The sequence below is a fragment of the Microtus oregoni genome, unplaced genomic scaffold (assembly GCF_018167655.1).
Source record: "Microtus oregoni isolate MIOR12 unplaced genomic scaffold, Mior012 000007F_ref0000211, whole genome shotgun sequence".
NCBI lineage: Eukaryota > Metazoa > Chordata > Mammalia > Rodentia > Cricetidae > Microtus > Microtus oregoni.
This window is the reverse complement of record NW_024543066.1, coordinates 35,799,052-35,817,555: the sequence shown is the minus strand read 5'-3', so window position 1 is coordinate 35,817,555 and position 18,504 is coordinate 35,799,052. Positions and strand designations below refer to the sequence as shown.

The 18,504-nt window shown below is 38.7% G+C and overlaps 1 protein-coding gene across 1 annotated transcript in view; it reads right to left on the bottom strand.

Annotated features, from left to right (window-relative positions):
- Nucleotides 1–18,504, bottom strand: part of Pkhd1 (PKHD1 ciliary IPT domain containing fibrocystin/polyductin) — a 443,194-nt gene that overhangs the window by 91,767 nt on the left and 332,923 nt on the right. Inside the window, exon 59 of the mRNA XM_041656327.1 lies at nt 16,139–16,296. Within this exon, the coding sequence (XP_041512261.1) occupies nt 16,139–16,296 (158 nt within the window). The remainder of the gene's footprint in view (nt 1–16,138; nt 16,297–18,504) is intronic.

The window sequence follows — 18,504 nt, the reverse complement described above, 5'->3', positions numbered from 1 at the left end:
ATGGGGGCGTCGTTAATTAGGTCTTTCATGGTATAACCTGTGTGCTAGTTTTATCTCAGTTGGCAGTAGAGTGAAGCAATTTTTTGAAGGCGTGCACAAGAACCATTCAGGAGGACGTGGCCCATCATACCAAATCGGAATAGAAGAAGTGAACAGCGTCTCATCCTCTGTGAAAACAAAATAAGAAACTCCTTTCCAAAGCATCATGTCCTTAGATCCAAATTTCAAAGTCAAGGCATCAAAATATCTATGTAGGATTAGTTCAGCAGCATTTATAAATAAATATCTTTTAGCAGCTGTTGCTCCTTCCTCAGCATTCAAACAATTCAAAGAGAGCATAATAGCATACAGTATCAAGATTCTCTGTGTATTTTCCATCTTTGTGCAGCTTTGTTTTAACCTCTATTTTGTTTATTTTTACTTTTAATTCTTTGCTTTTTGAGACAGGTTCTCTGTATCTTTGACCTGAAGTAACTCTGTAAACCAGGCTGTCTTTGAACTCTCAGAGATCCGCCTGTCTCTGCCTCCCAGGCATTCGGGATTAAAGGTGTACACTACTACACCTTGAACTCACAGAGATCTGTTTGTCTCTGCCTTCTAGGCACTGGGATTAAAGGCGTGTGCTACCACACACTACAACTCTCTTCCTTTTTTTTTTGTTACTTTAAGAACTTTAAATTTTAGTCTGCATATATTTTTAACACACTTCAAACCATTTAGAAATTTTCTGTGTCTTTGAATCTCTCTATACTGTATATCCCTCTTTTTCTGACCACACGAGTCTTTAATTTACCAAGCAATATCAGTAGGATTAAAGGCGTGGCTTTGCCGGCTGGATCCAGCCCATTCCTTAGCTTTCCAGCCTCATGGCTGAGGTACTGGCTGTAGCCAGCAAGCAAGCTTCAGCAGCCTGTGCTTGCAAACCGCACAAACCGCCTGCGTAAAAGAGTCAGAGTTTGCCCTGGCAGGACAGCCCAGAAAGCCGGCATTTTTAAATGGCGCAGCTTTTTTCCTGCTACAACTGAAAACCGAAAAGCATGCGTTCAGCTTTTCGTCAACACCGTTTAAGTGTTTCGTGGCAGGACCTCTTAATGAGCTGCAGGCTTTGCAACTAAAGCTGAGTCAGGAAGCCTCTCTTAGATGAAGCGCTTGCTTGCCTCTAACAAGCAGAGCAGACCCGAGAACACAGCGAGTCTAGTTGCCATCAAACAAATCGTAGCACTTTACTCCAAATGCTCTATTCAAAAGCTCTGTCTCCCGCAGGAGCCAGACAGAGATCGCAATGGCGGCACAGCCCCAGGAAGTCGCGCTTTAAAATGACACAGCATTTTTTCTGCTACTGTTGCCGAATCGGGAAATCTCTCTACAGCACGCCACCAACAAACAGCAAAAATCTGTGTTAAACTCTCTCTCCCTTATTTTTAAGCCTTCTCAGGTTTTAAAAATGGGTTTAGTTGTCCACATCTGGGCACCAACTGTAGTAATATGGGCGGCGGGGCTGCGTTCCCAGCACCCCGGCCGCCTGCTCGGCTAGTTTATGCCCCAAAATAATTACACAGACACTGTATTCTTTTAAGCATTGCTTGGCCCTTTAGCTCTAGCACTTACAGGCTAATTCTCACATCCCGATCAACCCATCTCTAATAATCTGTGAGAACCGGTCTTACCGGGAAGATTCTAGCCTAGTCCATCCTGGGTCGGAGCTTCATGCTGGGAGCGGGGCATGGCGTCTCTGCTGAGGCGTCTGCTCTGGAGAGCAGAGCTGTTGAGACTCTGACCTCACTTCCTCTTCCTCCCAGCATTTTGTTCTGTTTACTCCACCCACAGGGCCAAGCAGTTTCTTTATTGGCCAATGACCTTCCTCCATCACTATTCAGCATAGCAAAGAACTGGAGTCAACTCAGCTTCTTTCATGAGAAGAATAATAAAAATTATTTATGTCTATATAATGGAATAATGTTCATTCTAAAGTAATATAATCACAAAACTACATGAAATGGATGAACTTAGGTAAGGTCACATAATCTCAGAAAGGAAAGAATCCACATTTTCCCTCATATATGGAATTTAGGCAATATTATTTGTATATAAATAAAAAGTGAGCATGTGAGTGGGGTATCACATGTAGAAAAGAGAACAATAAAGACTAAATATTAGGGATGAGGACAGACTGAATGAGGGTAATAGACATGAGTTACAAAGAAGGATGTAAAAATAATTGCCTTTTTATCTTCAACTCTGACAAAGATTTTTCATTCTTCGTGATATGTAAGTATATAAAATTACATTCAACAGTAAAATGCAAAATTCAATGTGAAGTTTCATGGCTTCTATATCAAATGTACTACTCTAACTGTATAAAAATTCACTAAGACATAACAACTTGGGGTCTTGCTAATTTGGCTGTGTGATTATTTTTTATTTGTAAGTCTTTCACAATACAATTTATGAAAGAAATTGGTTTGTGAATTGATATGTGCCACAACTACAGATAACAAATTACATACTATGAAAAACAAAGAACAAATGGTCCTAATTTTTTATTGATTTAAGATTATTTCGATCATGTTGAATTAAATGATGCTAGTAAATTCAGTTTCACCTATTCTTATTTTTTATATTTTAAATTGTTTAAAAGGTATATTGAGAAATTTTAAACTATATCATGATTTACATGAAGTCTGCTGGCCATACTGTGCTGCAAGGGTCATTGTCAGCTTTAACTGCTACACGTTGTAAAAAACATTGATGAACTGATTCTAACTTTAAAAGCTGATTTCGCGTGTTGATGTAATACTAGACTGTTTGAAATGTCACAAACTGACATTAATTTATGAATCAAACCATCTCTTTATGAAAACATAAATTTTCACCAAAAGACCTTATCAACAACTTAAAAAAACCACCCCAACCTGGAAATCATCCAGTATGTATAGAGAACTTGCAAAATAAAAAGAATCACTTTAAGCAAATAAGCAATAACATCTTACAATAAGCAAGGAACATTCCCAAAGAAGAGACAGAAATGACCAATGATCGTAGGAAAACATGCTCAACACTAGTTGTCAATAAGGACCATGCAAATCAAAACCACAGTGAAGTAGCACCTCAGTCCACTAGAATCTCTAATATGGGAGAGAAAGAATATTAGTGAGAATATAGACAAAGACAAAGTCATGTGTCCTGGGAATGGGAATATGAAATGGTATAGCTAGTATGGATGATAACCAATGTTTACTCAAAAATCCCTAAAAATAGAGTTATATGATCCTTTACATATATGTCCAAATGAACTCAGTACAAAGTTTAGAAGAGGCATGTGTACACCATGTATGCAGCAGCATAATCCACAGTAGCTGCAGTGTAGGAAGAATCCCATGTCCATGGGCAGACAAATGGAATATTGGGCTTTCAGAGAGAAGTAAATTCTACAATTTGTATGGACCTTGTGAGCATTATTCTAAGTGAAATGAGTCATTCATAGGAGGCATGTGTGGTCATATTTATCTAAGTCACTTAGGGTAGACAAAGTCATACAAACATTAAATACAATTATGACTGCTGAGGATGAAGGGAGAAGGGGGATCCAGAGTTACTGTTTAATGGGTGTAGAATTGGTGTTTTGCAGGATGAAAAAAAAAACACTTATAAAGATGGATAGTAGTGATTTTTCCATGACCTGAAGAAAAAACTTAATACCATTGAGCTAAATGTTTAAAGTGGTTAAGCTGCAAATTTCATATAATGCATATTTTATCAAAATCAGATTATAATAGTTCAAAGATGAGAAGCACAAAGCCTAAACTATAGTTTGTTCCCACTGGAAGAATTTAGACTTAGGGCTTTTCACAATTTATATAGTATTTTCATTTATGTGTAGTGTGCCTGCATGAGTTTATGTGCAGGTGCCTGTGAATCCCCTGGAACAGGATTTATAGGTCTGTGCCTTATGTGGGTGCTAGGAGCTGAACTCAAATCCTCTACTAGAGCAGCAAGCCCTCTTACTTGCTGAGCCATTTCACTAGTCCCTACACCATTTACTCTGAAAACATTATTAGTTAGCCATAAATTCTCTGTTTTATTGTTTTTAATATCTAAAAGGATATTATATGGGAAAGAATTCAACATATACACTTTTATAATAGAAAACAAATTAGATCACTAGGTGGAAATTACAGAAGGAACATCCTAGACATTAAGACTGAAGTATTAGGAAATAGAAGGAAGAAGCCCCTGTATGGTGAATGAAGAATAAAACTGATTGGACAGATCCAAATACAAGACTTTCTCATATTATCATTTCGTTCCAACCAGTTTGTACGGACAAACAGCTTGATATGAGACAATATTTCCCACAGATTCATTTTTAAGTAACTAGTTACAAGTATAAACAAGTAACAAGTTTTCTCCAGTAAAAAAAAAAAACTTATACAAAATTAAATAGTTTTTAATTTAATTGTACAACTTATATTTTTACTTTATTAAGATACACTTTAACTCTCTAAAATATCAGTTGTGTTTTTGGAAATAATTTGATGATGGAACATATTTTTTAGTTTCCTGAGTTCAGTGACTGGAAACATTCTTGAAATTTTTAAAAAGATATTATACATCAATCAAATCAAAACTGTAAACTTTGTTGAATAGTTTCCTGGCAAAATAATCTTAAATTTTTCATGTTCTTTTTATTTATTAATTCATTAGTCAGTTGTTTTGGTGTCTACTAAACATATATTATGTTCTAGAATGTGACAGTGTTACTTATCAACTTGACGAAACTAGAATTTGTGCAGGTCGGTAGGGAATTACCTTGACTACATTAAGGTGGGACGATTCACCCACTGCGGGCAGCACCATTCCCTATGTAGAGGACACCGGTCTGCACAAAAGCAGAGAAACCAAGCTTAGTTAATTCACTGCTCTCTGCTTCTGACTGTGGAAATAACGTGACTAGCTGCTTCAGGTTTTGGGCACACAGATTCTCTGACAGTGAGGAAATTATGACTCAGTTAAATCCTTTCTTTGCAAGTTGTTTTTTTTGGGGGGGGGGTATTTGATCATAAAAACAAGAAAAGGAACTAAAACACAGGAATTACACTAAAGATCACAACCTCTTTGCCTTCATGGCCCTTGAATCCTGGTGAGATAGCATGCTGGCACAGCAGTCAGAGGAGAGCAGGACAGCTGAAGTAATGGAGTCAAGCAATCCGATCGACAGAGGCAGCTCATGTAGATACAGAGACCCACCCGCATGGGGAAGCCAACAACAGCTTCACACTGAAGGCAGGGATGCTTTGGGATTGTGGGTGAGTGACTGTGTAGAGGAGAATGGATATCTCACTGGTAGCTACACCAACTGAAGAAAATCTCTCTCCTTTCCCTCAAAAAATGTCCAGAGAAAGAAAGACAGGCCCCAGTGAAAGCCTTTATTCCTCAATGATAGTGTTGATGGGACAATCTTTTCCATATCTTGTGCAGAGAATCACAGTTTCTGAGTCTAATAGTGAAACATCTAGGTCTGGAGAGATGGCTCAGTGGTTAAGAGCACTTTCTGCTCATTCGGCAGACTGGAGTTCGATTCTCAGCACCCACATGATGGCTCCCAACTATCCCAAACTCCTATTTCAGGGGATCTGGTGTTCTCTTCTGACCTGCGTGGGCACTGTATACATATGACATACATACATAAATATACCTGCAGCAGAGCACACATACATAGAAAATAAAAATAAAATTTTTAGTAGAGCGCAACAGCTTGGAAGAGTTTCACACCACCCTGTTCTTCCACCAGGTGTTTTTATCATTTAACACATTGGTTTCTGCTCACCACAAATTCCGTTTCTTCCCTAATGATTTTGTCCATATCCTTGGCTATCTATGATCTCCTCAGGGTACCACTTTAACTACATTCTTGCAGGAGATATTACAGTCTGGCCCACTTGTCCCACCGGATAAGAGCAGAAACTGTCTCATTCTACCTTAATACCTCCCCTTGCACGTTCAGTAAGTGCATACTCCTTGATGTTACTGGACACTCAATAAAATAAACACTCAACTGAGAATTATACCCATAGTAACCCAGTATAGAAAAGTAGGGAAGCTAATGGAAATTTCCAAAATGAAATTCTAATCAAGGACTAAAGCTGTTGTCATATAGCCTCATAGGTTAGCAATAAAAACAGTTATTTTCTTGGCTATGATATGGAGCATTTATTTTGTACATGAAGAAGATATATGAGAGAGAGGCAGAGAGAGAGACAGAGAGAGAGAGAGAGACAGAGAGAGAGAAGGATGGAAGGATAGAGAGAGTTTAAGGAGAGAAACAAAATGAGACTTTTGCGACTGTTATAATATTGCAGCTATAATTGACGGTAGATGGTTTAAAAATCTAAAAATGTATTTACTCCCACATAAGGTGAGAGGATATGAATTATTCAGTCAACACAACTCTTTGTAGAGCTTCACTAGATAATAAAGATCATGTCGTAATTATCCAGAAGTAGCTATGAGCTTTAAGCTTCTGATTCCAACAAGGATACAATTAAATCTGGGTTCCAAACATTCTGTTATATTATGAAAAAAGTAGTTAATTTCTCTAAAACCCCATAATGTCCAATGTTTTCAGGTGAGTAACAACCCTGACAATAGGTTCAGCGTGTGGGAAGAATTACGGGAGGTGTTTATAACCTGTCATGAATACAGAGTGCTACAAAGGAGAGAACAACACAAATAACAACTAGGATTCTTAGGGGTCGAAGGGGATAGTTGCTAGAATAACCACTATTGTCTCAGTTTGATTTGTTTCAAGTGTTGTTTGCGAGAAGACCGGGAGATCTAAGATAGACTGCATAGAAGAACACAGGGTAGGATGAGAGAAAAACCCTTGCAGTACTGCAACATTCTAACTTCGAATGAAGCACACTGCTAGGTCCTGAATCTTTCCTTAATTAGCGACATGACTTGGACAATGAGCCAATAGCTCCATATGGGTTGCTGCTCCTATAAAATGGGGGCAGTGAGAGTACACATCTCATAGGGCAGATCGTGTCTGTGTCATTAAGTGAGATAATGAATCTAATGGCCTCAGCAGGGAGCCAGAGACAGTGCTAGTCATAGTCATGAATGGAAGGTGTGGAGGACCATACAATCACTGTCTACATTGTGGAAAGGTAAGGAAATAAACTCCAGTGTGTTACTTCCTTTTCATATCATCCTACAGGAATCACACATGAAAATCATTGCAACTCAGAGCATGGACTTCTCTGAAAAGCAATCAAATGGTGTTATGCTGTACTGCCTGGAGACCCAAGAGAGCGAGAAAATGAGGTGGATCAAAGTTGCTCGTTGGCTGTCAAAAAGTACCACTGGAAGCCTGTCTCTCTCTGCTTGGGATAAAAGTCCCTTGCAGCCACATATCCCACAGTCTAATATTTTCTGAGACTCCATTGTGTCTTTATATTTTAATACCCTGACATCTGGAATCCTAAAAGTCTAATGTTTAACCATAAATATCTGCTGAGATTAAAGAGCTATATAGCAAGTTTCAATCTTTGGGGCCTATAATTGCCTGGGAAAAGAGAATAGCATTTCCCCCTCTAGCTAGAAGAAAAAGACCTCGGCAAGCACGGATATTGGCAGACAAATCTTCTAACAACCGTTTTTCCTCTCCATTCTCTCCTCTCATTTCCTCCCTCCCTCTCCATTCTCTCATTTTATAATACCGTCTTGCTGTCACTCCCGGAACAAATGAGAAGAACAAGGAGCCTAGAAAGCTTAAAGAAAGACACATTTCATGATCTAGCAACAAAGAAAGGGGAGTGCTGGCCACCCTCTGCCTGGGAAGCCGGGAACAATTGCAGCTTCTATGGTTCTCCCATCAGTCACTCGGAAAACACTTCATCAATGTGGGAACTGACAGTCAAATGCCAACTTTATTTTCTTTTTTATCAATGTCATATTTTATTTTTGATTCAAGGCAAGTCATTTTTAAGGTCTTCAGAATGGTTTATAACTTTCTTTCTTGGGCAGTCTCCCAGAAGTAACAAAATTTGAAAAATGTTTCTTAGCTACTCACAGTAAAGAACGAGGAATCAACTTTTCCCTGAAGGTGGATTTGGTCAGATATCTTGGTCAGATCACGGTGATTTGCTGGGAGTAATGTCAAAGAAGTCTGGGGAAAGCTTATTATGAAATGAGCTTTAAATATAATGACTCAATGTAGAATAAATAATAACAAACCCATTTTCACCCACTGATGCATTATGAAGATGGTATTTTTGAGGTCATTCATTCAACACAATAAGATGATACATATTAAAGGTCTAACAACTTATTTTATTAAAAAACTTTAGCTATAAACACTTCTGTATCTTTCTAATGTTCTTTTATCTTTCTGATATGTGTCCAGGCAAGTATGTCTACATCTCTTGTATTTGGCAGAGAGAGTCAATGTCTAACTCTGCTTTCTGGCTAGCCTCAAATGTAGGGTAATTCTGCTGCCTCAATCTCTCAAATACTAAGATTTCCTGATTGAGCTACAACACATAGACTAATTCTTTATTATTAAAGAAAAATTAAAACTATACACTAAAGGCCATTGTCTTCTTAACAGTTTGTTAAGCGAATAGAAATATATAGTATACAACCATAATATTTAAATTTACAAAATCCTTGTAAATGTTTAGTTTCTTAGCATCCCCTATGCCTCTGCCTCTAACCAGCCCTCACTCCTTCACTTCCCCTATCTCTGACTCTCTCTCTCTCTCTCTCTCTCTCTCTCTCTCTCTCTCTCTCTCGTGTGTGTGTTTTAATACCAAAGGCTGATTTCACACATGCACAAGTCAAAGTCCTCCTGGATACTGAAGGAAAAAAATTAAGAAAAGGAGCTGGAGTATAATTCAGTAATAGAGTATTTACCTACCACGTACAAGGCCTTAGGTTTACTTCTAACACCACACACACACACACACACACACACACACACACACACACACACACAAATCAAAATCCTCCTTTGTGTATATGAATGCTGAATGCCTTGGCTGTTTCTTATACTAAGTCAGTCTTGAAAATTAGTGTCCTGATTGGTAAAAAATTTTGGAAGTATAAGAAAGATGAAAAATTTTTCTTGGGATGGTCTGTTTTTAAATATTCTTTCTATTGGAAGCTCCTACTTTAAAAATAAGTATAGATTATCATGTAAGGAGATATAAAATAGAAATTAAAAAAGTATTTAATTGATTCCCCCAGATACAAAGTATTTTGTCAAATTGATAGGCTAACCAATTAGTAAATTCTGTGGCTATGTCTTTGCATCAGGGACAACAAGAGGTTCTGGCTAGCACAAACCACTGAGCACTCCAGTCCTTCTGGAAGACCCGGTCCTCTCATCAGGAGCAGCTGTGGCTACACTGCCTGCTCCCATTCATATGCACTCATACATCACAGCTTGCAGCTTCCTCCAAGAACTGACAAAATCCCACCACTGACCTTCAGTCATGCTCCAACTCAATGAAATGATTGGTACCAGAAGCAGGAGGCAGAGGGGACAGAAATGAGATGTAGTTCATAAGACCCAAATTTGCACTCAGGCCGATTGAATAATCCTGAAGACCCTCTGAGTGAGAGGCCTATAGTTAATAATAATAGTGAACATAGTTAAAAGTTTTGCTAAGAAGATTTTAGGTGCTTTTATCATAATAAAACAGGAGTGACTTTTGTGAAGATGAGTGTGTCAGATTATTAAACTAAAGCAGTCCTTTAACCTTGTGTGTGAAAATATTGTGTTGTATGCTTTAAATCCACATAATACAAATAAATAAAACTGAACAAATTCCTAACTTATTACCTTGGCCTTCAAAGAGTTTGCTTCTATCTCCCTACACAACTCCTTTAGTTGACTACATGGCACTCATATAGTCTACCCCATCCACCCCTCATGTGCGTTGAGGACATTCTTTTTCCAGAGTGCCTGTACTGGCTGGTGACCCTCTTTATTGGAGTCTTATTTGCAATATCACATACATACATACATCTGCATGTACACACACACACACGAGAGAGAGAGAGAGAGAGAGAGAGAGAGAGAGAGAGAATAAACTAACTCCTACTTGAATTTTCCTCTGTAGACCAAAATACTATTTTATTTCCTTCCCCTCTCTTTTCATTACTATTTTTGTATATATCTTGGTTACAATAAAATATAACTTTAATGAAAGCATGGTTATTATCTTCTTCACTATACATTATAACATCCATCCTTTAACAAAATGCTAGTAGACACTGTGTTGGGAAGGCGTATTTACTGAATAAAGGAAAATGTCAGATACTGTAATTCACAGGCAAAGGGTATTCACATAAAGCTAGCTTGACTTTGCTTCCCTCCTACCTCATTTCCCTGAGGAATTCTCAACTTCTACCAACCTAGAACTCTGAAGTATTCTGTCCTCACATTACAACATTTGTCCTTCATATATATGAACCAATTGGTGAATTGATACTGTTTATCACTAACTAGAGATAGACAGGAAATTAATAAAAGGCCCAAATGGAAAGGCCTGGTATTGCTATCCTACCTAAATGGGTTAGTAATTTCAAGATTTTGTTTTATTGGATTGTTTTTGGAATTCTTTTGGATCATTAGATGCCTCCACAGCCACAGAAATCCTTCCTAAAATAAAATGTAAATAGTTCTCAGGGGATCATTTGCTTGTGATTAGCTGCCTTGCTCTTATTGCCATGTAATTTTCAAAGTTGGCAGCAAATGAAAACTTATAGGTAAGTATAAAACAAAATTGACAGCTCACTTTTCCCCTGGCTCCACAGCCTGCACTGCGAAGATAGTGAAGCCCACTGGCAGAGTGTTCCTCCTCGGTGATCCACATGGATGGATTTAGCTCCTGATGCCAAAGTGCTTGACAATATTCAGGGAACTGACTATGGATATATGATGGAGCGAGGAGGTTTGCGTGTGTGTGGACTAATATATGCAAATAAGATCTGTTATTTTGCAAATTAAAAATAAACCTCAGAGGCAACGGACTCAAAATGACTTGGAGAGATTTGCTAGTAAAAGTTGAAAAAAAGACATGAGGGTGTGTCTAGCTTGGTGATACTGGGAATAAATACAAGACTGGCCTCTACTGGTTTCTACTTCTGTCTCATCTGTGGCACCTTTATGGGCTTAGAGAAGGACATATGAATGTCATTCTCTTATGATTAAATCTGTGCTTCTCTCGTCTGCTAGCTTGGTGACAAGAATTATAAAGTAGTTTTAAAAACAATTATTTTTAAAATACAAAGGTCTTGCATTATGGAAGAATATTTTTGAAGTCAAGGCACCATTTACTGTGTTGTCTTCTTTGCAAAGGGACTCTGACTGTGTTTCTAGATCAGTAGACACCAGATTTCACCGTGAGAATCTTCGCACCTATAACAACTTCACTGAGCATGTTAGGCAGCTTTTGCATGAGGAGTCAGTTGGTTTTATAAATCTCTGCATATGCTCTCAGTCATTTATACAGATGTACTTTTCACACTCTGATAGCAAATGAGGTAACGTTTGTTGTATACCATTGGATCATGTTTCTACACAGGGCAATAAGCTGAGCAAAATCAAACAAAACAGCGCAGCCACCAGTAGCAAGATGATATTTAGAACTGGATAATGTATTACCCTTCATGGTAAGCAATCTCCTAAAAGCTCATCAAAAGAATGTTATAATTTAAGCATGAGGCATTTGATTGACATCGTAGTGATGACTGGTAAGAGTGCTTACAATGATGCAACATATGGTCGGCGATTCTTTTCCCCATCCAAAGAGCACTACTAACAAGACCCATGCCATCCACATGAGAAATATTTCTGACCATATGAAAGAGCACATACAAGCTGTCTTCCGGGAAAGTCAACAGGCTGGAAAGGTACCCTTCCTTTTCATCTCTCAGTCTAAGGGTGTGCAGGGATAAAACATATTTACATTAGTTCCTCGGGCATTGTTGTGGTCATTTGGGTTTATGGTCTCCAAGAGTCCCATTAGAATCATGCTCCAAATTCCACAGTGGTGACAGTTTGATAGCCCATCATTACTGACATTATTTCTCTCTAATCTCACTTCCCTACTGGTGTTTTTTTTTTTTTTGTCAGTTTGATGCCTAGACTACTTGAGTCTAAGCTTTGTCTCAGATGTATTTCTGATTCAACACAAAATTAGACACTATGTTCAAGCCTTTACCTATTATATTAAGATAAATTTCAACTTTTATCTAGCACTGTGGACCACCACCCATCTTTTTAATCAAAAAGAAATGCAAGTTTGACCAAAATTCAAGTCCATAAAAAGCCCACAATTATCCATAGGTGTGTTTTAAAGTAGAGAATGTTTTTGCCATGATATAGATGTCTGTAGTAGTGGTGTAAGTTTTTTTAAACCAATAGAAAATATTATTATAGAAAACTTTGAGTGAATCTAGGCATAGATGTAATTAGATCTATATATCTGCCTTAGTTGCTTTTCTTGTTGTAAGTAAGACCCCTTTGATAGAAGGAAAATAAGGGACAAAGGTTTACTTGAGATCACAGTTGGAGGTATAGCACATCCTGTCGTGGAAATCAAGCAAGGAGGAGCTTGAAGCAGGTGGTCACAATGCATCGACAGTTAAGAGGCAAAGAGAAATGAACGCCTATTATTGCTTACCTGCTCAGTGTGTTTTCTTCCACTTTATGGTGTCCCCAGATCCTCTGTCCAGAGAAGAGCAGCATCCAGAGGTAAGATGTGTCTCCTCACAACAATAAGCGTAATCATGATACTCCCTAACAGGCATCCTCAGAGGCCTGTCCTACGATAATTCTAGATCCTATCAAGGTGACAATTGACACCATTCTAGATTTTATCAAGGTGACAATTGACCACAAAGCACACACTATCCTTTTATTTTTATCTTTACTGATAATATCTCAATTTTCACTTTTGTCTTACACACACACACACATTCACACAGTATGGATTTCATTCCACGATGAAAGAAATGGATTAAGTAGTTGTAAACAATGTCAAAGTGAAAACTTCCTCAGCTTTTATATGTATCCAGTAGCAAGAACATATTTATACTTCAATAATGTATTACATCACATGGTAAGCAACATCCTAAAAGCTTGTCAAATGAATATTTTTAGAATTTAAACATGAAGCCTGTGATTGACATATGTGGACAACATATCATAGTGAATATTTTTGCAGCTTTTATATGCACTCAGCATATACATGATTTTAAACCTGTACTACAGACCCCATATATTATCATTCAACTGCAATGCTAAGAATTTAGCATATGGAAAAATGTAAGATGAGTATAAAATATATTTTTAAATATGAAATCTTATGATAATTTAAACAATCATCTGTAGAAATAATTTCAAAGGCCAAATGTTAAACTTCACCAAAAACTCAATGGGAAAAAGTCATAAACAAATAAATATATACCCGTTTATGTGCTGATGTATGCATATACCAGGACAAGGGAGACTGAGACAAGAGGATTGGAAGCTAAAGGTAAGCATGAGATACACAGCAAGAATGAAGTCATATTGCGCTGCAGTAAATTCCAGACTAGCCTGGGTACAAAACAAAATCCTATCTCTATAGAAAGTACAAACAAAAGCAAACAGCAAAAGCCTTGAGATATATGTGTGTGTGTGTGTCATATATATTATTAAATCAATAACTTGATACACTTGAAAACTTTAGAAAAACTCATTAATATTCTTTTAATTTTTATTTTATTACAAACTATCTTTTTTCATTTTGCGTACCAATCCCAGTTCCCACTTCCTTACCTCCTCCCATCCCCTCCACTTTCCCCTGCATACCACCCATCACCCCATCTACTCCTCAGAGTGTGTAAAGTACATTGCTTTGAGGAAGGAACAAAGCCCTCTCTACCATATCTAGGCTGATAAAGGTATCCCTCAAAAGAGAATGGGTCCAAAAGCCAGTACAAGTAGTAGGGATAAATCCTGGTCCCATTGCCAGGGACCCCACAGTCTATCCCAGCCATACAACTGTCACCCACATTCAGAAGGTCTAGTTTGGTCCTATGCTGGTTCCTTCCCTTTCCAGCCATAGTTAGTGAGCTCGCATTAACCCAAGTGCGCTGTTTCAGTGGGTATCCCAATAATCTTTGCTCAAACTCTCACTCCTCCCATAATATTCTAAGAATCCATAAAGCATCCACTGATGGCGTCAGTCAAACAATATTTGTTGAGTATCCACCCAAATACACATCAGGGAGCAATCCAGAATCCCAGCCCTCATGAAGTTTGTGTTCTAAAAGTTCAAATGGCAAATAAACAACTAAGTAGTTATATTTATAGCACAATGCCAGGTGATGCACATCTAAAAACAATCAAGCAGGTTCACTGAATTTAGAAAATAATAAAAACATTGTTTTGTTTTGTTGCTTGCTTTTAAGACAAGGTCTTATTGAGCTCAAGGTAGCCTTGAACACACTGCGAGGATGACCTTGGAGCTTTCACTTACTGGTGTGCACCTCGCTTTACGGTTCATACTTGGCCTTGGGATTAAAATCAGGGACTCTTGCATGGGAAGCAAGCACTCTATCAATGACAACACGAACTCACACGTATGATTGTAAGATGAGGGATCAGGGATAAGGACAGTCAGGGGTACTAAGTGCATCCCTAACAGAACTACTAATAAGATATTTAGGCAGAAGAAATAGTTTATACAAGGGCCCTGTGCTAAAGGAAACATAAGATTACAATAATTAAGGTAAGTGGGGATCAAAGAAGGTAGGAAATAGCATCCAGGATCCAAATATGCAAGTCTGATAAACTTATGGTTTGGACTCAGAAGAGTGAGTAAAAGGTCATTGGAAAACTTAAATGGTGGTCTTGGCTACTAGGTGAAGAGGATGCAGAATGCAGAAGTTGAGGAGAGGAAACATCAACAGGAAGGATGTTCTGCCTCCAGACAAGAGATGATCCTGTCTATTCTGTGTGCAGAGGCTGCAGATAAGGAAGATGAGGAATGTGAGAGGTTGGGTTAGGAAAAGGGACAAAGAGTATGTTCTATGTTTTTACATTCAACTAATGAAGGCAAAAAAACAGGATAATAGGCATAGACTGGAGCAGGAACTGGAATTTAATAGTGGGCATGTGAATCTGAGGTGCCTCTCTTTCTTAATAGAGTCAGTTTGGGTATTTTTGACCAAATTTCAAGATCAGGTCTGAGTTAGTAATAGAAATCATAAGCCATAGGTAGCATCTTGATCCTCTTAGAATGAAGAAAATTGTCTGAGCACTTAGACCTGGGTGAGTCGTACACTCAGAACTTAAAACAGCAAGGAAGAAGGAGATAATGGCAGTGGGAAGAAAGTAACAAGAGTCAAGGAGAGAGTAATTAGAATGTACTATATAAATGTAAGAATTATAAAAGAACAAATGAAATTGATAAAAAACAAAGAGAAGGAAGACCAGAAAAAGAATATAAAAAGAAATAAGCACAGGGAAAGTGGAAACATTTTTCGAGTTTTCATGCAGCATGTGCAAACTCAGTTCAAATGGAAAATCATGTCCCTGCTGAAAGAAGTAGAAATCTCTCCAGGACCCAACTACAAAAACCAGTATGCAGTGGCATTGTGGTTGTATGAGCAAGGAAAGAAAGTAGAAAGCAGAAGTTCTGAACACAACACAGTTTAGGAGACATTTGGAGAACAGGGAGATGAATCTCAAGGTGCTCTCCTTCACCATTCTCTCCAGAATGACCTTTCAGGTCTTCACAGAAAAGAAAGATGGATTCATGGGTCACTGGGTTAGTTCAAGGTGACGTGAATGCTACTCATGGCTAAGGGGTGAATGAGGACTATTCTCTAACTTGTGCTCAGGGCTAAGTGATGACAATATGTAGATTTGACATGTACACAGGCATTCATACAGGTCCCAGTGGTGATGTCATAGTATCTCATAATGACTGAGCCTCCTATATATGGATTTGGTAGTACATCAGTACAGACTCCAATCCTAGACTTTGGTTCCTGTTTTCAAGGGACAACAGGGGCCTCTAGTTCTTTTACATGCCTGCTGCCTTTGCCATAGGCATCATGGTCAGACATAACCAACCTGTGTTGAAGAACGATCCAGTCCATTCTGCCTCTGTCTTTGGAAACACAGAAACTGGTGGGGGCAGACCCAGAGTTCTCCCATCCAGATCTATGAAGAGGTATTTTCTTGGACTTTCCCAGTCTGATTCATGGCAAACGGTTTCCTCTAAGTCTTTCCTGTGGAAAAAGGGAAAAAGCAACTCTCTCATCTCATGATAGGAAGCAAAATAAAAGCTCATTGGCAGTGCTGTTCTTTTAGCCAGTCAAGGGAGTACCCATCCACATGAGGCTTTATCCTTCACCTAGTAGGGTTGACCTGTATAGTAGCCCTCCCTGAACATCATATCCTAGACAAAATGTCATGAGACATTTTGATTTTTGTACTCCCACACTCCAAAACTATCAGAAATAAATATTTGGTCATTATAATAAATCATCTACCTTATGGCATTTGGTATAGGCACAAATGGACCAACGGGTGTAGCTTTCATCCCACTAGTAAGACACAATTAACAAGTAATAACACACCAGAAATTGTGTGACTAACTGTAGTGAGTTACTACAAAGGCTCAGGGATAGACATTAAAAAGGAAACTATTTAGGTCAAACACATGAACTTTTCATATGTGGCGTTTATTTAGCCTATCCCTTTTCTCCCTAAAGCAGAATTTTTTTCCAATGTGAGAAAGCATAACCCATCTTTTTTTTTTTTAACTTTCAGATCCTTGAATAAAGCTCTCGGGTCATATTCGAGACTATAAGTGTTACACCTGGCCTATGGCTCATGGTTTATCTTCAGAGTTCCTAGCAATAGGTGAAATCTCCTTCCATAACCTCATCCTGATCAAAGTCTCCCTGAGCCCCCATCTGAAACTGTAAACTTTGTGCTCCATGATAGAGGAGAGAATGGGGTTGTTTAGAATCAGCTGTTTTGAAAATATCCATAAGAAAAAACAATAAAAATAACAATAAAACTGTCACAAAATCACTTCTTTAATAAACAGACTCAAGAAGGGAGAAATCAGTAACTACCATTTGTTGTTTGTGAGCAAAATTCTTAAAGTCATATACGAAAGGACAAGAATACCGGCTGATGGGTAAAACATTGGGGCCAATAAACCAAGGCACCAGCCTTTTTTACAGGGATTAATTTCAATTTGTGTGATGGTGTTATAATGTTTAATGTCTTATGGATTTAAAAAGTTGAGAATTCAAACTGCCTAGGCTCCCACAAAGCCAGTACGTGCAGTAGGATCAAAAACCCACTGCAAATCTCTTGCTCACCCTAAAGTGGTTCCCTTAACTAAGAATTGTGTTTCCGTGCTCCCCTATCCACCTTTCCTTTATCCCAATTCTCCTGATTCCCCAAATCCCCCCTCCTTCCCTTATACCTTTTCTCTCCCCATCTCCCCTTACCCCCATCCCACCCCACCCCCAAGATCCTAATTTTCTCCCCGGCAATTGGGTCTACTTCCCTTAGCCAAGAGGATAACTATATGTTTTTCCTTGGGTTCACCTTCTTACTTAGCTTCTTTAGGTTCACCTATTGTAGACTCCGTGACCCTTATTTATGGCTAGAAACCAATTATGAGCGAGTACATCCCATGTTCATCTTTTTGGGTCTGGGACACCTCACTCAGGATAGTGTTTTCTATTTCCATCCATTTGCCTGCAAAATTCGAGAAGTCATTGTTTTTTACCGCAGCGTAGTACTCTAGCGTGTATATATTCCATACTTTCTTCATCCATTCTTCCATTGAAGGGCATCTAGGTTGTTTCCAGGTTCTGGCTATTACAAATAATACAGCTATGAACATAGTTGAACAAATGCTTTTGTCATATGATAGAGCATCTCTTGGGTATATTCCCAGGAGTGGTATTGCTGGGTCCAGGGGTAAGTTGATCCCGAATTTCCTGAGAAACCGAAACACTGACTTCCACAGTGGTTGCACAAGATGGCATTCCCACCAGCAATGGATGAGGGTACCCGTTCCTCCACAGCCTCTCCAGCAAAGGTTATCCTTGGTGTTTTTGACTTTAGCCATTCTGACAGGTGTAAGATGATATCTCAAAGTTGTTTTGATTTGCATTTCCCTGATTGCTAAGGAAGTTGAGCACGACTTTAGAGGGGCTCCCAAGTGCCCAACATGAGGTTCCCAGTTAGTTCCTTGGGTAGCTGAGGATTGGGAACCTGAAATGACCCTATCCGAGAGCAATACTGACGAATATCTTGCATATCATCATAGAACCTTCATCTGGTGATGGATGGAGACAGAGACAGAGACCCACACTGGAGCACTGGACTGAGCTCCCAAGGTCCCAATGAGGAGCAGAAGGAGGGAGAACATGAGCAAAGAAGTCGGGACCACGAGGCGTGCACCCACC